General features: G+C 48.9%; 1 protein-coding gene across 2 annotated transcripts in view; it reads left to right on the top strand.

The window, feature by feature from the left end:
- Positions 1-440: 440 nt before the first annotated feature.
- TPRG1 (tumor protein p63 regulated 1) overlaps positions 441-21360 on the top strand; it is a 107270-nt gene continuing 86350 nt past the window's right edge. The window contains exon 1 of one of the 2 annotated variants that reach the window (XM_084639827.1): positions 441-488. Coding sequence is in view for 1 of the 2 variants with exons in the window: in XM_084639824.1 (XP_084495950.1) it covers positions 12070-12196 (127 nt within the window). In the remaining variant the exon portion in view is untranslated. Of the gene's footprint in view, positions 489-12059; positions 12197-21360 lie in introns of those variants that run through there. The other variant, XM_084639824.1, reaches the window with a different exon arrangement.

Here is a 21360-nt window from a genome sequence, read left to right as displayed (position 1 = left end):
CTCTGCTTGCCTGCCGCATCATTTATTGCTACTGAAACAAGTGCTGCATTTGGCAGCCGGATGAGGCTTGTTGGCCTTCCTAGGCAGCGACAGCCAAAAGGGAAGGTGGTTGACGCTGACAGAGTCCAGCGAGACTTCTCCTGGTTGGAAGGCAGCGTGTGAAGCTAATTTATATGTTGTGGGACTTGGAAAAATCGGAACGGAGGTTTAAGATAACAGTTCGATAAAATATCCGAGGCTGGTGCTAATTATGTGTGAAAATGCTAACAAGCTGCTGTATTGCTGACTCAGAAACAAACCTTCTGAACCTGTGTGAGGTAAATACAAACGCATCCTTGCTGCTGCTTTTGATTTTTGGAAGGCGTTTGGCGGGGAGGAAGGGACTGATGCAAAGCCAAGCCAAACTGGATTTTTGCGAAATCATGTAGCAGAAACTAATGAACCAACATGGTAAATGCCCTCAAACAAAGAGCACCTGTAATCTCCAGGTAAGAGCATCTGTAAATAACTGGCTGCTTAGAGGCCGGTGGCTCTTTTAAGCGTGTGGGAATGCTGAGGATAGGAACAGCGAGTGAGTGGCAAAGAGACACTCAGAACCAAATGTAAGGAGTATTTAGACCATGATTCATCATCAGGTTCAGTTCTTTCTCTCTCGCTCCCTCTCTCTCATGGGTCAGGGCAGAACTACAGGAGAAGTGCAGAGGACTCTAGGATTTCTTCTTAAAGTAAAACTTAGTCTGTTTGACACTCATAAAAGCACTTCCTAGCAATGCCACCGGGGCCCCCTTCAGGCATTGATAACTCATGCAGAGATCGGCGTTCTACCACTTTGGCAATGAGCTTTCTCTTCATGGGGCCTTTTCTCCTGAGAAACTGGGCATTAGGCTGTATGGCTTCTGGGGCTGGTTTGCCCAGTGTGGCCCAGTGGTTTGAGCACAGGAATTTGTGAGTGCAAATCCCAGCCTTGACACTAACCCTCCGGATGACCTTGGATGAGGCACTTAATTTCTTGCATCTGAGGAAGTGAGCTGTAGCTCACGAAAGCTTATGCTCTAATAAATTGGTTAGTCTCTAAGGTGCCACAAGTACTCCTTTTCTTTTTAATTTCTGTGTGACTCAGTTTCTCCATCTGCACAATGCTTTCCAGGGAGTGTGGTCAGAGTTACTGACTTTTAGAAAGTGCATTGATACTTATAGTTGGCCTGAGTGCTAAGAATTATGACAGTACAAAAGTCCTTGGATAACTTTGTCCCTATCTTGCCTCCACACTTCATGAGAGTGTTTAAATTTAAACTAGCACAATGATATTGCACGTCAATGTAAGCCTTGTTTCCTGAAGCATAAGGAGCTCTCTGCTCCCCATCCGTTGGTGAATAACAGTAAGAAGGGGCACAGAGTTACTTCATCTTCATAAGCTATTTACCCGGAACTCCAGATAGACAAACTCCAGAGGGAAGGAGCTCGCTGTCCCCCTCTACTGATGAATGGGGGGAAATTTTCTACAAAGAGAGCTTCATTTGCATATGCTTTCTATCCAGAATTCCTCCAGTGACACTTTGGGAGTCACCCTAACTGTACACAAACTCAGAATTGGTTGGGTAATGGAAGTGACCTAACTGAAGAAAAGAAAAAGGCTTCTGATATACAATAAGGAGTGTAATAGATGTTTGTGGCAATGACTGCTACTATGTGCTACTCTTCCACTAAAGAAAGCTGAAATCACTATCGCTAGTTTACATGGTGGAGCCTCCAGACAGGACCAGGCAGTGCTTCCCGAAGGACTGGAGAGCAACCTGTCTGAGCCACCGTAGGACTATGCTACCCACTGATATCAAACTGTGAGTGGGGTTTAATGGAAGGGAAGTGACATGGTAAAGAGATTTTTGTCTATTGGATATTTGCACTGGTAGGAGGGGAGCTGAGTTAATAGACTCCTGCCAGAGTTCCTGTGGGGGAGTGTTTTATTTATCATTTGTATTGATAGACTGTTGCTGGGTCTTTCCAAGTCGATGCTGTGTTCCTCTCCAGGAAATTCTCCTTGTTCCAGACTCACTGCTCATTAGTGGGGAAGTATTGCCTCTTAAGGGCTGCCAGGGAAGGTATTTAGTGGGGCCTAGCTGGGGTCTCCAACTGGGGCATATGACATTATCGGGGTTCAAATCCAGACTGGTGAGGGATTGTGTCACTGCTTGCCTGGGCGCCTTACAGTCCTTTGCTGCTGGAGCTTCCTCCTGAGATGCTCACAACCAGTCTACACAAGCATGCAGGTCACACCCTGAGTGTCTGTGAGCTAGATAGCCCTGGTTCAGCAGCTTGGACCCAAGTAGCCTGTCTGCAGCCCCACTATGGTTTCCACCAGCCTGGGTTACAACCAGCAGGGTGACCCCAGAATACTTCCAGCCCTGAATTTCCCCAAACTGTGTGACCTGAAGTGTCCAGCCCTCCCTTGGACAGCTCAGAGAAATCATAAGGTTCATTGCTCCTGCAAAGAGACAAAACCACATCACTACTCATTAACTAAACTGGGGTGGATACACTCTTCCCTTAAACACAGCACTGAGTTGGTTTATGGTAAAATAAAATGCATTTAATAACGATGGGGCAGAGGGTAAGTGATGCCAAGTAGAAGGAATAAGGTTAGGAAGATTTATGAGTAAATAAAAGTGCCTCTAAAGGTCTAAAACTTAATCTAGCAAGATACAGGCCCGTTCAAGATGGTTTCTCTCATCAGACCACCTCCTTCCCAGCCGTGGCTCTTTCCCTCAGTCAGGACCTTCCACAGACACACAAGCTGCTGGCTTCCCTAATCTTTTTAGGTGAAAGATCTTTGCCTAAACAGGTTTCTCAGCTACATTCAGTTCCAGAGACTTCAAAGCCCCTGCCTTGTTGGCTGAAGGACCCATCTTTCTCAGCTTACAACAGCTCTGTTCCCTGGTGTCTGTCTCGCCATGGATGCCAAAGATGGCTTCTGTCTTTGCTTATATATCCCAAAGGCTCTCCTGTGTGCTTAGCTTGCTGTGTCCACCAGGAAGCTGACCTGATACTGGTCTTCCCTTCCTGTGGGTTTCCTACCCCTCTGGGTGTAAATGGGGCTTCCATTGTTTTGATCTTACCTCATGCTTAATTTACAGAGGAGGTAGGTAAATAGCTGCTCCTCTCCTGTCTGGGTGGGAGCTGTTCCTTCCTTTGTGCAGCCATGCACTTTAAAATGAAAAGGAGGACTTGTGGCACCTTAGAGACTAACCAATTTATTTGAGCATGAGCTTTCGTGAGCTACAACTCACTTCATCAGATCCACAGTATGCATCCGATGAAGTGAGCTGTAGCTCACGAAAGCTCATGCTCAAATAAATTGGTTAGTCTCTAAGGTGCCACAAGTCCTCCTTTTCTTTTTGCTGATACAGACTAACACGGCTGCCGCTCTGAAACCTGCACTTTAAAACATAATATCAACAACTATCCAGAATTCCTCCTAGAGTGTTAATACAGACATTTCACAGTGCTATTAATCACCAGCCTGCTACAGGTGTTCATAAATGACCTTAGGTGATACACTCATGTTGTATTCAATCAGTTGATTCAACTGCTTATTATTTGAAGTTTATACCCCACCCCTGTTTTTATAGCTTTGCTAAAGTTTCTCTTCCTTGTTGGGGTGTAGCCAAGCTGTCTCTTCCTCTCCCTTGTTAGCTTGATCGCTTTGTTTATCTGATATGTAAATGCATTCTCATTGTCTTTCAAAGCACTTTGGAAGTAACTACCTGGTGGAGAAACCCTATTCCTTTGTTTAGGGAGTGGGTAACTTCTGAAAGCTCATGCTCAAATAAATTGGTTAGTCTCTAAGGTGCCACAAGTACTCCTTTTCTTTTTGCAAAGACAGACTAACACGGCTGTTACTCAGAAATCTGTCCGAATGACAAACACATTTTAAGGATTATAATTTCAGCCTATGTCTATAACTTTGCATCAGTTGCTCGCACCTACATGACACAATGCTCTCCACAACCAGTGTGCTGTGGACTTTCCAGTGACTTATTACGTGGCACCTCTTGCGTACAGATTTAACAATAAATTGGGGTCTGCTGGGCTGGTCAGGCCGGCAGCTGAAACTCACTGCTAGAAATCAGGATGCCCCTGGTCTTTGGGCTGTATATTGTCACAGGGCAGTTGTTTGTTTTAAGAGGGATCCGTAGCTATTTGAACCAGGTGCTTGCTGCCGCTAACACCTGGCAGAAGGGTCTCATAGCAAAGTGCTCATCCTGTTCCATCTGCTAGCTCTGCAGGTTTCTGCAGGTTTATGTGTGGTTAATGTTCTCCCCGATCTGGTGGGCATCTCCCCAAGCTCCCCCGGCACCCTGCACCCGAGGCCCGATTGTGTCTCTCCAGGCTCTAAATTTTAGCCCTGCAAGGTGACCTTGTTTAGTAATGAATTGAAAATGGGCTCCCTGAACTGCGCCCTGTTGTTCTAACATGGAAGGGTCTGGACCAGCCCTGTTGTTGTGGAGAGGAGGTAGGGGGCGCTGCTCCCCCGCCCCCCATGCTCCCACAAATAGCTCTGGTGTAAGCTGGGTCTGCTCTGAGCAGCTGTGGGCCTGCTAGCTGCCGGTGAGCAGAGAAGCTCTGTGTGCTCCATTGCCTGAGTTCCTGCCAGGCATGGGATCCCCAAGGAGAGCCTAGGAGAGGCCCTCGAAAAAGACGTCTCTCCTCCCCCACACAGTCAGCCCCAGACGAGAGGAAAAATAACAGAGGATGAGAAGAAACTGCTAGTCCTGGCTCCCTGATTCTCTATCCCAGCTCAGGCTAGAGCAGCCTTCAGGTTGCTCTAACCTGCAACAGCTGGCAACAGTCCCCTAGAGCAGCACCACATTCCTACCACTCTTTCTCCCCACCCTGGACTCCCCGTCTGTGCAGGGGCAGTGGGGAGGGAGCTGCAGGATCCAGATGGGGATCCCCAGCAGGGGAATTTGTGACACTTGAGTTGTACAAAGGGAAGTGACTGGGGCAGAGAATCTCCCCGAAACCCAATTGTGGGTTTTTGACCATAGGCTGAAATGGCTGGGCTCCGCTGTCCTTGCATCCGTCCTCGGGCCAAGGAAAGTGACTACAGCCCCTCTAGAACCTGTCAGCCTCACAGCAAGCGACACCCAAGAGGTGGCAGGTCACTTGAGAGCCACCTCCCTTTTCCAGAGATCATATACGCCACTTGGATTTGAACTTGGGATCAACCAGGTGAGGACATACCCACTGGCTGCCGCCATACCAGCCCTTCTCCCTAAGTCATTTTCTTCTGGTCTGGAGGTTCAGTGGCATTTGTCTGTCATGTTGAGAAGGGAAACCTGCATGAGATAGGATTGCTGGGATGAGAAAAGCACAGCGTGATAGTTAGAGGCTGTTTGCCCTGTTGCTGCTGATTGGAGCAACACCTGTCTCTGTGTTAGGAGGGTGCAGTTGTGAACTCCTCAGAAAGGCTGTATTTCTTTGGCTGCTGCTTGCAATACCCATTCAAATGTATCCCTGCACCAGCTACAAGAACCTAATAAACCAGATAGGAAACATCTAGGCTGTAGGGGACAGTCCCACGGTAGCAAATGAGGCAGGGGATGGTTCAGAGCAGTGGCATTAAAAGAGGAAGGCGGCCAGGTGCCAGAGAGCTGCATCTAATGTCTTAAATTTGAGCTGATGGCAGCCGCCCTCATCTTTTCTATGCAGATGTTTGAATTGTGCACAGACTACAGATCCCGGCACGCAGTGCTCCATAGGCCTGGAGGCAGGCCTATGCAGTTCCCATGGGCTGCACCTCCATATTAAAGATTAGGGGGGCATCATTGCAGTGCTGCATTTAGCAATACCTCGGCTGCTCCTGGCTTAGGGCATAAGCACATCCCGGTTCAGGAAAGCACTGAAGCGCATGCTTATGGCCTGGCCTGAATCTGGGCCTTTAAACCTGTGCGAAGTGGGGCTGAATTGAGAATGGTTTGCAGGGTTTGAGCTCACTGCTGGGGGTGACACAAATCAGATGTCAAGAATTATAACATTCATAAACCAGTCGGAGAACACTTCAATCTCTCTGGTCACACGATTACAGACATGAAAGTTGCGATATTACAACAAAAAAACTTCAAAACCAGACTCCAGCGAGAGACTGTTGAATTGGAATTCATTTGCTAATTGGATACAATTAACTTAGGCTTGAATAGAGACTGGGAGTGAGTAAGTCATTATGCAAGGTAACCTATTTCCCCTTGTTTTTTCCTACCCCCGCCCCCAGAGGTTCTTGTTAAACCCTGGATTTGAGCTGGAAATGGCCCACCTTGATTATCGTACACATTGTAAGGAGAGTGATCACTTTAGATAAGCTATTACCAACAGGAGAGTGGGGTGGGGGAGAAAACCTGGATTTGTGCTGGAAATGGCCCAACTTGATTATCATACACATTGTAAGGAGAGTGATCACTTTAGATAAGCTATTACCAGCAGGAGAGTGGTGTGGGGGGAGAGAAAATCTTTTGTAGTGGTAAACACCCATTTTTTCATGCTTTGTGTGTATAAAAAGATCTTCTGTACTTTCCACAGTATGCATCCGATGAAGTGAGCTGTAGCTCACGAAAGCTCATGCTCAAATAAATTGGCTAGTCTCTAAGGTGCCACAAGTCCTCCTTTTCTTTTTGCTTTAAACAGATCTTTAAATGCTTCTGGTGTCCTGGGCTCATGCTGGAGTGGGGGGTTGAGTGCTGGCCTCTGCCCACTATGTGATTGTATCCACAGAGAATTAAGCCAAAGACAGGAGGAGCAACTTTCCAACCGATGGTGGCATGTCCTCCCAGGCATGAATTGAAGAGTTGGAGGAGGTGGCAGGAGTATGTAATACCGTACATGCGGGTTGTGGGGAGAAATATTCCTCCCTGGCTTGTGCAGTGGTCAGTGGTCGTCTCTGTCCAGTGGCTTCCTTGATGTCTCTTTGAAATACAACTCGCTGGTTCGATAGCTGTGAGGCTTAGTGCTCAGCAGGCCAAGTGGAATTTGCAGCACCAGCAGAGTCCTGCTGGATCTTTGACAGAGCCGTCAGTAATGCCGAGGCACAGAAAGGTGTGATAAAATGAGGAGACTTCTTCCCTTGGTTTTTTCCGTCTATGAAACTGCTGGAAATCATCATTCCACTGCAATTTTGTATTTTTTTATTCCTCCAAACAGTACTGGATGTTCTTCCCGTATTGATTTATTTGTGGATTACACAGTGTTCTAGGCAAAACATCAGTACGGGCCACAAAAAATGTAACACAAGAGTTCAGCTATAGCAAAACCACAGTGACCGTCTATGCTGCTAAATAATGACTAAGTGAAATAGGTGCAGCTGTGTGGTCTAGTGGTTAGTGCAGAGGCGTGGCAGTCAAGATTCTTGTGGTGTATTTCCAGCTCTTCTCTTCCTTGCTGGGTAAGCTTAGTCATGGCTGTTTACTTCTCTGTGCCTTGGTTTACCCTCTGCACACTGGACATGATATCTGGCTAGCTGACTTATTGTGAAGTATAATTAATTGTTGCTAAAGTACTTTGAGATCTACAGATAACAGGGGCTAAATAAAGGGGAAATAGGATCTATCTTTTAAAGACAACACATTGAGATCCCAGTTTTGTGATACAGCCAGAAAAAAAAATCATCCTTTTCCCTTGCGAGCGAAGCACTGTTGGTTGGGAGTTGGTGCAAGGCGACATCTGTGGAACGCAATCCTGCCAGTTTTGCAGAACCCCACTGCATTTTAAACCTCAAAGTGTCTGTGGGGGGGAGGCGGGGGGGTTAGAAAGAAGGAAAAAGGGGAGACTGAATTTCATAGTCAGCAGCTGATTTGGGATTTAAACACACCCTCATGGTGCTGTGGACTAAAACACTACAGCGCTCTGCTGGTGTACCAGAACCAGAAAGTGAACTTGAGTGTAACCTGGGAATGAAGCAGACGAGTCTATCCTTTCTGTCTAAGCTGAGTGAAATGCCCAAAGGTAACAAGTCCTATAAGGAGTGGGCAAAGGAAAATTAGATTTTGAGACATTTCCATTTTAACAATCGAATCTGTCATAGGTTGGGACAAAGGAGATGGGCCAGGAGGTGTGGGGGGAAGAGAGCGGTGGGCAGGGCACTAGCCTGGGGCTTGGCACACATGGATTCAGTTCCCTGCTTCGCCACAAACCCTGGGCAAGACACGGGACTGGATTCACCCACAGACTTTGGCGCCTAACTGCCACTTTAGGCACCTAAATCCCAGAGTCAGGCCCCACTGGGGTTCACAAAGCCCCCTTGTTACTTTTAGCCCAGTGGTGTGGGTGCTCCGCTGGAATGTGGGAGACCCCAGCTTCCAGTCCGTCCCCTCCGTCTGTCTGTGTCGTCCCCCCCCGCTTTGTGAATCCCAGTGGTTTTCTCGGCCCCTGAAAGTTAGGTGTGGTGATGCTGAGCGTCACCACACCTAACCTTCTCTGTGAATCTAGCTCTTAGTCGCTTGGTGCCTCAGTTTCCCTCCTGGGCAATGGAATAATGGCCCTGCCCTGCCTCCCAGGGGTGTTTGGGAGAGTAAGTACAATAAAGATTGTGAGGCACTCAGAAAGTGTGGTGATGGGGGCCAGATAAGCACCTTAGACAGAAAAGGAAAACGAAATGTGGCCTTGATTGCAGACAGGTGGAAAGGCCCCTTGCCAAGTTAACTCGGTGGAGTGAGGAATCCAGCCCTCTCTCTTTAGTTTCAGAGTAGCAGCCCTGTTAGTCTGTATTCGCAAAAAGAAAAGGAGGACTGGTGGCACCTAAAGAGGACTAAAAAGAAAAGGAGGACTGGTGGAGGACTAACCAATTTATTTGAGCATTAGCTTTCGTGAGCTACAGCTCAGTTTCCCTTTAGCAGGGAGAAATGCTTTGCCGACATGGGGCTAGCTGTTCAAAGAGCTCAGGGCCAGGTTTCCAAGTGCTCAGAACCCAAAATGCTCAGCAGGTCTGAAAATCTGGCCACTTATTTCGGTGCCTCGGAGGGAGCTGAGGTCTTTTGAAAAATCTGGTCCTTTCAGTCTTATCCGGCACCGCAGTTGTCAGTGGGAGTTTTGCCACTTCACTTCAGTGGTGCTGGATCGGATCCTGCGTTTGAACCTACCCACAACCAGTTCACTTGCCAACTGTGTCCCCGGTTAGGGCTGGAACAAATCAAGATTCTCTCCTCTGACTCCTCTCTCATCCCTCCCCACCCACGAACACGCTGGGATAGAATTCCTGTTGGGTAAATGGTGCCCTCGTGTCGGGCCAGCAATTTGTCCTGGCTCGTACCGTGTGGTGCAGAGGGTTCTGCACGGTGTGTTCTGGCTTCCCCTGCCCAGGACCATCTGGAGCAGATGCTTTGCATTTGCAGCCAATTTGTAAATGTTTGTGACACCCGGGGGCAAAGTCCATTGATCTCACCTATAGTACAAGAGGGCAGAGGCAACAGCCTGAAGGCGCTAAGATATTTTGAAAAAAGAACAGGAGGACTTGTGGCACCGTAGAGACTAACAAATTTATTAGAGCATAAGCTTTCATGGGCTACAGCCCACTTCATTGGATGCATAGATATTTATATACATACAGATAAGTTGGAAGTTACCATACAAACTGTGAGAGGCTAATTAGTTAAGATGAGCTATTATCAGCAGGAGAAAAAAACTTTTGTAGTGATAATCAAGATGGCCCATTTAGACATTTGACAACAAGAAGGTGTGAGGATACTTAACTTAAGGAAATAGATTCAATGTGTGTAATGACCCAGCCACTCCCAGTCTCTATTCAAACCCGAGTTACTGGGATCTAGTTTGCATGTTAATTAATAAGCTAATAAGCTCAGCAGTTTCTCGTTGGAGTCTGTTTTTGAAGCTTCTCTGTTGCAAAATTGCCACCCTTAAATCTTTCACTGAGTGGCCAGAGAGGTTGAAGTGCTCTCCTACCGGTTTTTGAATGTTTTGATTCCTGATGTCAGATTTGTGTCCATTTATTCTTTTGCGTAGAGACTGTCGGGTTTGGCCAATGTACATGGCAGAGGGGCATTGCTGGCACATGATGGCATCTATCACATTGGTAGATGTGCAGGTGAACGAGCCCCTGATGGCGTGGCTAATGTGATTAGGCCCTAGGATGGTGTCCCCTGAATAGATATGTGGACAGAGTTGGCATCGGGCTTTGTTGCAAGGACAGGATTGTGGGTTAGTGTTTTTGTTGCGTGGTGTGTGGTTGCTGGTGAGTATTTGCTTCCGGTTGGGGGGCTGTCTGTAAGCGAGGCCTGGTCTGTCTCCCAAGATCTGTGAGAGTGAGGGATCATTTTTCAGGATAGGTGTAAATCTTTGATGATGCGCTGGAGAGGTTTTAGTTGGCGGTACAGACTAACACGGCTGCTACTCTGAAACCTAAGATATTTTGGTGTCTAAAGCATCTAGTGGAAGCGTTCGATGCATTTCTGCACCTTCGGTGCCTAAATACCTTTAAAAATCTGACCCTAAAGGTTCTCAGGTCTCCTACTGAGCTCAGAACTTCATGGGATTGGGCCCACAGTGTAGGCCAGATAAGCATATTGGCCGCCCCAGTGCTATACAAGACACTGGGACGTGGAGGGCTGGAACACAGGATAAAGGGAACACCCTAGGGCAAAAGGAATCTGTTTATTGCCAGGGTCCCTTCCCTGTAGTATATCAGCACTTAGCTCTATGGGGCCTGATTCTCAATTATATTAGGGCCACTTCATGCAGCTCGGTCACTGGCACCCACTTCAAGGCCCCTTGCGCAGCTGGAGAGGAGTAAAGGAGACTCGGGCCTGTAACAGGGAGACCAGGTGCGTTGGCTTCTGGGAGACAAGACCCCAGATTCTCAACCCCTATTCTGGCCACGTGGCCCCACTCAGGTCATGCAGGGTGGCCATGCTGGGCCCTAGCTGGCCATCTGGCATCGGCATAGAGGAACAGTCCCTGTGCATGGCAGTGCGTGCCCTATAGGGCTGTGTAAACCCACTGGATTGGATTTCTTTGCAGGTGAGCCTGGGCACTGGGGCTGCCGGATTCAAAGCCTTGGGCTGCAGGCCCCACTTCACAGAACAAGCGGCAGGGCACCCTTCCCCAGCTCTGCCCTCTCTGTCCTGTAGGACTCTGTGCTCACCAAGGCCTTGGGCTTTCTACTGGGGCTGCCAGCGAGTGCCCACGGTGGTGGAAGTGGCCTTGGGGATGTGACGTCTGAGCCCTCCAGGAATCGGACAGGTCTCCACTCATCTTCCCCCTCTTATGCAGGCTACAGAGCCGTCAGGCCATCCCTCTCCGCCCCCGTGGCCTTCCCTGGCTCACTGAACTGCTAAGTGAAGATATTTCCTCCTGTCCTCTTGGGTTTTGTAACCCATTTGTCCTGATATATAGCAGACAAAGGGCAATTACTCCTGCTGAGGAGCTAGCAGGGCCCTCAGCTAACTCCAGATTGTAATAACCCTGCAGGGCACTGAGCCTCTCCTTTTCTGTGACAGGGTTCGTAGTCATATACCCCTGGAAGGAGAGAGTATTTAGTCTTATGGGGGAAGCACCTACCTGCAGTGCCATGTACATTATCTAAAACAGGCACAGAGCCATGCTTTACCTCTTGAGGTTGCTTTATATTCACCACTCAGTCCCCACAATGCTCCATCCAGGTGGGGGTAATGTCTCTGGGCATCCTCTCCAAACCAACCTAAGAAAGGACTTTGCCCCCCCTTCTCCCAAGAATCCATCCCAGGTTTTACAGTGCCCATAAGAGGCAGATTAGGGCTTTGGGCATTAGTCAGCGCTTTGTGGATCCTTATGCAGTGCCCAGTTCACCATGTTGTATTTCACTATTGAGTCTCAGAGCTTTAAATTTCTTCCAGGACCCTGGGGCTTTGTAGGAGTCAGATCAATGTTTTCCCCCTTTTGCAAATGCCGAAGTGAGTTAGATAACTTCATCGCGTTGTCCAAAGCCACAGTGGGGCAGTGTCAGTGAGAGATTTACAACTGTGGAGTCAGGAACTCCTGGTCCTGTGCTCTCATGAGAGCCCTTGCCTGTCCTCCCAGTGTTCAGCTCAGATGTTACGCCGAATAATTCCTCTTTTCAAACAAACAACAAAGTTCCTACTAATGCAGAGTCTGCACACTGGGACGAGATGTCAGCCTCATCATGAGGATGAAGATTATTATGGAAGACAGACATTGTGTGAGTATGAAATTATCTTCGCAATTCATAGACCAGCAGATAAATACACTTGCTTCCTCCCAAAATATGTAACAAAAAAGCCTTCCTTGTACTCTGTGAGTTGTGCATTGTCACGTGCTAATTCCCCAGGGCCCATTTTGAAATTGTTCTAATTTATCAAAGGGGGCTGGAGGGAGGGAAATAGTTCTGTTGCAAATGGCATTGATTTGACTGCAAAGTCATGACAGCTGTTCCTGTCTTTGAGGAGAATAAAAGAGGAATTCCTGATTCTTTTTTTTAATTTTTTTAATGGAGGGTGGGGAAGGGGTGAAGGAGTTTGACGCATTGAGAATTCAATGCATTTTGGAAGCCGTTCTGATAGGCTCTTTGATGTTATGTGCGTGAGAATGAACAGTAATAATAATAAAAAAGTTCAGAACACTTTCTGTCTTTCAGATTTACATTTGGGTCTGTTGTAATAGTGATAAGTGAACACCGGCACGGGGAAATGTATTTGAGGCAGTGGGTTGTGGTTGACAGCTTGAGCTTGTCATTTTCGAGTCTTTTTAAAGGAAGACCCTGCAGAACATATAATGCAGCTATTCGAATAGCAATAATAATATTAAAAATACCCTCCTGAACTCTGTTCCATTAAATATGACATGTAAAGACTTAACAAACCACTTTTCTCTGCCTCTCTCTCTCCCACGAACAAAAGCTCCAGCATGGAGCCGGAAATTGCTCTTCAAGGGAAAAGCTCAGGCAAGGATGTTGTCAATGGCTTTTAGTGAATAAAGCATTTAGTTCTAAATGGAGCGTGTCGTCATCTGCCCAGTGCTCAGGTAGAACAGCCATTGTGCTTGCTGGCACTCCATCAGACTGCTCCTCAGGCATAGTTATTGGGGTAAGTGCATTTACACGTACTGAGATGGCTGATGCTGGGAAGAGATTTCTTAAATAACAAGACACAGGCTATTATGTGCATTAGTGTTATTATTTTTTGAAGAGTCTTAGCCCTTTGGAGACCGAAGGTACTTAATAATATGTTGTATTTATATAGTGCCAAGCCGTCCTGGTACCTCAGGTGCTTGATAGTCAAATACAGATTAAACTTTAGTTGTCCCTCTCCTTTCGATCTAGCTGGCTACCCTTACTGCTAGCTTGTGCAGTTTGTGCCCAGCCCTGGTAAGAGGTGGGGTGACTCCATGCCAACCTTTGGGTAGTTGCTGGAGAGATAATCCCTCAGGATGGATGATTTCTCCCATGGGAGGCATGAATTCTGCACCATTCATTAGGGTGGCAGAGATCAGTCCCCATGGTGTGCTGGCCCAGTTCCATGGCCTGGTATGGAGGTGGAGCCATGTCCATGCTCCGCCTCCTCCCCACCCCTTTCCAGCTGATTTGCACCCTGGTGAGCAGTCTCTGTTCACAAGGATGGCTGTTGTGGTTGACACACAGGGGAGGAGGCTTGTTGCATGCTCCCTGCCCCAAGGGCCAATCATAATCCAACCCTTCTGGCAGTGGGAACCGCGCCCATGGGAACCGTCCAATGGTTCAGGAAGCTGCTATAGAGAGGAGGGACAATGGGAGATGGGGAAAGTCTGGACCCTTGGCCACAGCGAAGCCTGTTGTACCAGGCTGTCTTTGCACAGTCAGAAGCAGGTTCTCCAGGGGTGTCTCAGGGACCTGAAATCTGATAGTACCAAAGAACAATAGGGTGAGCTGATATTGGTAATAATGCTGGTGTCTCCCCAACACCACGTCACTTGGCACCCCATCATAAATCCCAGAACGCGAAACCGTTTGCTGAGGGTCCCAGTGTATAATCCATCCCTCAGAAACCAACCCGTGGGATCAGTGCCACTGAACTTAATGGTGCTGCACGGGTCACTGCCGTACAGCTCAGGGGCGCTTGCAGAATCCGTGGGGTGCTACTTGGATTTCCCTTGGCAGCACCTCCTTGTAGTTCTCAGTGCACATGTTCATGGTCAGCGTGACAGGTGGCAACCAATCCCTTCCCTCTGACAAGCATCCGTGAAGAGGCTGCTTCTGCTGAGAATTGAATCCAGGACCGTTGGGGCCACAACCGCTCGCTCTTCCGCTGGAGAAGAGACTCCCTCCTAGGTGGTAATGGTAGTCACTGTTGTGCGCATGTAGCCACTGGTCAGTGTGTATCATGTGTCCCCCCTCCCCTTTCCATGATCCACATAGGTATGAGTCTGCAGCTACAGCACCTGGCTCTACAGAGAACCCCCGTTCAATCCCCGAGATAGTCAAGATGGCAAACTTAGATCATCTTTTTCAGGCCTCTGGCCACTACGTGGCAGGCTCATCAGCACCTGCTGCTCATTCACCTGCTGAATCCGAGCTGCGGAAGTTATTGGTCCGATTTATTTTGCTTTCAGGGAATTTAGTGCTGGTGGGGAAAAGAATCGCCAGACCAATAGCCACGGAGCCAGGCTGGAGGTGTGCAAACCCCCTCCGCACTCCAGTGAGCCGCCACCGTGACATGGAGGAGAGTTCGGTCCATTCAGCCCTAGTTTAGTCATTTCCAGTTCTGACAGTGCACGTGGCACAGTGCCTTGGCTGCTGCTGAGTTTGCCAGCTGATTGTCATGTCCGCTGGTGGGTTTTGGTACATGGAAACCTCCTCACTCGGAAGTGGGCTGAGACCAGCGACCCTTTCATAAAGGCCACCAAACAACAGTCTCAGTGAGGACTCTCACTCGCCAGCGCTCTGGGCTGCATTTGAGCGGCCGAGTCTCTTGATCACAGGGTAACCTGTAAAACAAGGGGGCTTGGTTGTGATCCCCTCAGGCGAGCGTTGTTAGGTTATTCTGCAGCAATCTTATTAGCCAGGAAGAGGCATTGACTGGCTTGCAGGGAACTCAGAAACTGGCAGACACCGTATCATGGGCGTCATAAAATGTCTTAGTTGTGAAGCTGCCTCTGCCAAGCAGGTAGGTATTTCGGCTTTAGTAGGGGTTCGTGAGTTCAGTTGGACCCACAGAAATCATGAAGCCAGGGGTGCCAAACCCGAGGGGCACTGTGATCCCAGGTGACAAAGCCCAGAGTGGGGATCAGGCCTGGTGGGACAGGAGCCACCACTGCAGGAATGAGGATGGAGCAGGCTTGCTTTCTGCCCCCTTCAGGGCCTCCTCTCTGCACTGGGCCAGGGTTAGTGTTGGAGTGCTGGGGCAGAGGAGTCTGCTGGGAGTGGTCGAAGTCCTCCTTGATTACAACTCAAAATCAAGTCCAAGAAGAGTTTAGTATTGTGCATCCATTGAGTCAGGAGGCTACATCGACCAGCAGTATTTCTTTGTTCTTTTCTCCTCACAGTCTGTTTTTCTCTTGTGACCCTTCCACACGTCGTGTGCGGGGGGCAGGGACAGAGAGAAAATTACTGCCGTAAATAGATCCCAAATAGCAGAAGATCAAAATAGACAACCTCTGGCTTTGCTGGATGAGTCACTGCCGCAGCAAGGGTTGTAAAAAAACAAAACTAAAAACCAAAAAAACAAGTGTGTGGACCCTAGTTAGCATTAGCACTCAGGCCTGGAGAAGGAAATAACAGCTCAGGGAGGAGATTCTGACATTTAGGAACTTCAAAGAAACTTTAAAGACGAGACAGAAAGGCTAAGTGAATTCTCAGGAGGATTACTCAAGAGCTGGCTGCGGTGTACTCCTTGGTCAGTAGCAAAGCTATTGTGGAATTATTTCAACAGCAGAAGTTTGATTTCTCAGCAGATGCCGGCTCACGTGGAGAAAGTCAATTGGTCTCCTGGAGCCATCATTCCCGGTATCTTTGCATGGCTTCTCACCTAGTGATGTAAGCAGGGATTTGGGGCAACACGGTTGTGCAATGTGTAGGCTGGAATGTATGTGCCCCCCCGCCTCCCCCCGCGAGGTGTAATCATGTGTGTCACAGACCTGGGTTGCCAAACACCGAGTGAAGGTACAGCTCCGAGAGGGCCGGGGGCTTTGCTTTCGGAGCAGGATTTGGTGCATTCTAATGCTGCCACAGACTTTTGAGTGACTGTGGTATGTGGGCAAGGAAAATATCAGTTCCTAGATGGCTGCATATATGTTAGATAATCCTTAGTCCTGCCTTGAGTGCAGGGGACCGGACTACGGGGCCTCTTGAGGTCCCTTCCGGTTCTTTGATTCTGCAGGTGCAGCCAGTAGAGCCTCCTATAGCAAAAGTTGCCTACCTTGTTCCATGATAAGCTCCTGTTTTCAGTTGCCTGTAATTTTCCCAAACATTCACCGTTTGCGCTGGAATTTTCCATGCTGGGTGTCTACCTAATGCGGAATTGTTTTGGAAATCATAGAATCATACAATACCAGGGTTGGAAGGGACCTCAGGAGGTCATCTAGTCCAACCCCCTGCTCAAAGCAGGACCAATCCCCAACTAAATCATCCCAGCCAGGGCTTTGTCAAGCCTGACCTTAAAAACCTCAAAGGAAGGAGATTCCACCACCTCCCTAGGTAACCCTTTCCTGTGCTTCTCCTCCTAGTGAAAAAGTTTTTCCTAATATTCAACCTAAACCTCCCCCACTGCAACCTGAGACCATGAAAATGTCAGGTAAAATGGTTCAGCCATTTCTGAAAACCAGGTTAGCAAAAAGTATGTTGTTTTCTTCATGTTCAAAAACTCTTACAACCGTTTTGTCGAAAAGTTTTAGCAACCTTGTTTTGGAGCAGGGGCTTGAAATTTGGCAGGGGGAGTTGCTCTGGTGTCATGGATGTGCCTTTTCTCATCTCTATAAACATTCACCCAAATTTCTAAGCCAAAAAAAGCATAGTTCGTGCATGCTCGGGATGGGTTTGTTAGAGTTTGGGTGCTAAATTCTCTGAAGATTCTATCTACATTGGGCATGCTCCAGCACAATGCTGTAGGGGCTGAGCAGGAATTCCCCAGAAATTACTCCTCCCAGCTGTGGGAGCCACTGTAGCAGTGGGTCCTGGCACCAAGAGGAGGGACACACACTCTCTTATGCTCTGAGTCTTGTACATTGGCCAAATTTGGGCACGAAGGCTCATCCATGATGTCACATCAGCCCCTGCTGCCAAATTCCAAGACTCTGCTCCAAAGCAAGGAGTTGCCAGAGTTTCTCAATGAAACCGTTGCATGAATTTTTTAACTTGGGCAAAATAGTGTATTTTTCCCATTTCAGGCTGATGTCCTGTGAAACCAGTAGAATGGACTCATGTGATTAAAGACTGTATCATCACGTACATGCCCAAGAGGGGCAAATTAAGGTTGCACAGGCAACCTTAATACTGGCATTTCTTGTCTTTTGAGTGCTTGACTTTTCAACCTTAATATTCTTTTAACACCTTTCTGTGGGGATGTAATTATAATATATAATCAACCTGTGAATTGAACCAGGACCTCAAATCTGCAGAATTTCAGAGGGATAAAAACCAAGCCCTTCAATCCAAAACACGTTTCTGGGGTTTTGGTTCTGTGATGCACTTACTGCTTGACCTCTCTGCTGAGCCTGCAGATGTGGTCCCAGCAGTGCTGATGAAATTGTTCTCTGGACACCTGTCCATAAGGAGCAAGTCTGAAGCCACGCAGCTCCGTCCAGCTGGCTCTGACCTTTGGTTACTCCATTTGTAAGCAAAAGGTTCCATTTCTTCCATGAACGTTTCCAGTTGCATGTCTGATATGCAGAGGCATTAACCCTCTCATTCTGAGATACTCCATCTTTGCATGGCAAAGACTCTCAGGTAGCATTAAAGTCATCTGCGCTCTTGTAAAGCAAAGGTCACCAGCAGAGCTGGGGAAAGACAGAGAAGCTAGAGGTGAGGGCTGGGTGCTACATGTTTTCCTTTAATCCCCTTTTAAGTGAGCTGGAATATGAGGATGACACCCCATCCCATACACCCACACACACCCCTCCACCCCCGTGGGCCCAGGTGCCTCTCCTCCTAATCTTTGTTGCCTCCACTGAATAATTGTTTAGATCTTCCCCACAGCAAAATGATAGAAAATGTAGCAGTCGCCCTGCTTTGGGCTTGACCCAGAGCCTGTGGAAGTCTTTCCATTCGTGTCACTGGGCTTTGGGCCGGGCCTGCGTTTCCTACGTCTCTCTCGCGCTCCTTTTGCGTTTCCATTTCCCACCACAGCTCCCCTGCCGACAGCCACCTGATCCCCTGGTCTCTTAGTCCCTGAGCCACCTTCCCGCTCTTCCCCTTGGCCAGCTTCATTCAGTTCTGAGGGAAAAGCCGAAGCAGGCCGGACCACCTGGCCCTTGGTCACTAGGCCATGCTGCATGGCAGTTACCAGCCGAATGTACTGTGCACACGAATGCTTTACCGAACTCAGACGGGGTCTGTCTTTCAGTGATTTTCTTGCTCTCCATCCATTTTCTCATGTGTATTTGGCTAAGGCTCAATTCAAGGTCAAGTTGCCTGGCCTGGTTTCTAGTAAGAATCTTGGGCGCCCTCTTGACTCCCCCCTAGTCTCTCATAGAATCATAGAATCATAGAATATCAGGGTTGGAAGGGACCCCAGAAGGTCATCTAGTCCAACCCCCTGCTCAAAGCAGGACCAATTCCCAGTTAAATAATCCCAGCCAGGGCTTTGTCAAGCCTGACCTTAAAAACCTCTAAGGAAGGAGATTCTACCACCTCCCTAGGTAATTCTACCACCTCCCTAGGGTCATCATTAGACCCTTTGCTTCTAGGTGGTACCGAGTTGTATATGTTGTCACAGCTCACTGCTATGGGCAGATACTCTTCAGCAAATAGCCCTGGGCATAGCCTGCAGTATCCAAGCCGAGAGAGGTGTTTAATTTTACCAAGTTCTTGCCATCGGGTTACAGGCACTGTCAGAAACACTGATTCTGTGTACTGTCATCTTGCCCTTCTGCCAAGTAGGTGTATGTTACTGTTCCCGCTGGGAGTTTGGCCACTGTATAGATTATAAGCCCAGAACGGGCCACTCTGGTCACCTAGTGTGTCCTCCTGTAACACTGGTGATAGGACTTCTCTGAAATCATGTGCATATAAGGCCTTAATTCTCCAGTGTCCTTAACCATGATGCCCATCTACCACTGCTTCGGTTGCTGGAACCAACCCAATAAAACCTTTGGGAGTACCCACTGGGAGTCCCGTGTGTCCTTAGCTAGAAGGGCTGTAACTAACCGAGGTGAGGCAGGGAAGTGTCCTTGCACCACGGCCCTGAGGCTTCTGCTGGGGATGGGGTGGGAGGCTCTGGGGCTTCCCCCACCTGGCGGCTTCTGCCATGGATGGGGTCAAGGCCCGCTCAGGGGGAGTGACTCCCCTTGTCCTGTGGCTTCTGCAGGGAACAGGGACAGGGTCGGGGGGGGGGGGGGGCTTCCCCTGCCCTGCCCACCCAGCGCTGCTGCCAGGGAACAGGGTTGGGGCACGGGGCCTCCCCTCCCCCGCCCGCCTCGTGGCCAGGACTCCGGGCTTCAGCAAATTGTTTCTGGGGCCCCTGGGCACAGGCCCCATTGGCCCCATGGCTAATCCACGTCTGTGCATGGCCACAGCCACCATCGTTGGGAAATCTCCCTGAAGAGCTGGGCCTAGGACTCTGATCCGTTAGTTTCAATCACAGCTGAGCTGAAGATCTTCACTTAGCAGGCAGCAATCATAGGTCTGTGGTCTCCTCTGCTCCTCGTCATTAGTGGCCAATATTACAGATAGACACACAAGGCTAATACATTCAAACCTCACACCCCTTGGTTAGGTTAAAAAATGTCTAAGTACCACATGCATCCAGCTCCTCTTATCTGAGTCTTTTGGATTCAGGCTGCTGATTTGCACTGGGAGGATCCGGTGTTTCCTATCTACTCAGTGGGGTGATATTTCTTTGCAGTCCTAATAAGTGCATTCATGCATGAACTTCCTGAGGTGAATGGCACCAAAAGGGCTGGCAGTCTTGGGAGATGTTGCTTTTCACTGGGTGCTCAATATTGTACCCAATCAGTTAGGCTACGTTTTAGTCACAGAATTTTAGTAAAAGTCACGGACAGGTCACGGGCAATAAACAAAAATTCACGGGGGCCGGTGACCTGTCCATGACTTTTACTATATACCCCTAACTAAATCTTGGGTGTTCTGGGGGTGCTGCTGATGCTGGGGGCAGGGGCACCGGGGCTGCTGGTGCTGCGGGGGGCCTCCGGGGCGGGGGTGCCTAGAAGTGCCACGGCTGGCAGGAGGTGGCCTAGAACTGCTGCCGCTGGTCGCTGCCAGCCCCGTGACCGCCGCTGCCAGCCCTGGTGCTGCCGGTGCCGCTGGCAGAGGGTACCCCGTGACCGCCGTTGTTGGTGGGGTAGGGTGGCTGGCCCTGGGGTCAAGCACACCTGCAGGCTGCAGAAGCCCTGGAGGTCCTGGAAAGTCACGGAATCCGTGACTTCTGTGACTGACTTGCAGCCCTACCAATCAGCAATGGTGCTGTGCTCGTGGTAAGCTAGTTCATTAGCTAAAGTGCTGGAGTCGATTCCCATCCGGCACCCTGTGGGGGAGAAGAGGAATAAAACCCAACTAGCTCAGAATCAACCGCAGAGTCGACTGTCTCCAGTTTGGAGGCCGAGGTAACTCAGGGGAAAATCAAATCGACCAAATTTATAAAAAAACAAACGAAGGGCTTGTCCACACTGTCACTTTCCAGCGCTGCAACTCTCTCGCTCAGGGGTGTGAAATAAATAAATTAACCCCAACAGCAGCGCCAAAGGAAAAGAAAGTTGAGATTTTTAAAATGGAACACAGTGTGATGTCCTTAACAACCAAACGAACGAGCTTTGATGTGAACATCCAGTTCCAGCTGTGAACAGAACTTTGCTTTCATATCTTCCACGCGGCTCGACTTCGGCTTGCTCAGCTGTGCAGAAGCCGGGTCAGGCAGCAGCGACTCCCCAAGCCAAGGGCAGGCAGAGCAGCTGCAGTGTGGGGAGCTCCCGGCCCAGTTCTCCCCACAGCTTGCTGGCTTTATTCTAGCAGCCCAGAGCCGGGGCCCACCTCCTTCCTTCCTCCAATCTTTCCTGCCCTGAAAAGGTGCGGCTTTGCAGGAAGGGACATCTAAGGTGGTGTGTTTCTTTCCCTGGTCTGTAACGAGGGACTCTCCATGATCCGCTCAACCAGGGGGATGGATCTGAAATGCACCCATAGCCTAGCACCACAGCTGACAGACGCAGATAGAAAGCCAGCTG

Source organism: Lepidochelys olivacea (assembly GCF_965140295.1).
Source record: "Lepidochelys olivacea isolate rLepOli2 genome assembly, chromosome: 9".
In the NCBI taxonomy this organism is placed as follows: Eukaryota; Metazoa; Chordata; order Testudines; family Cheloniidae; genus Lepidochelys; species Lepidochelys olivacea.
This window is presented reverse-complemented; position numbering and strand designations above follow the sequence as displayed.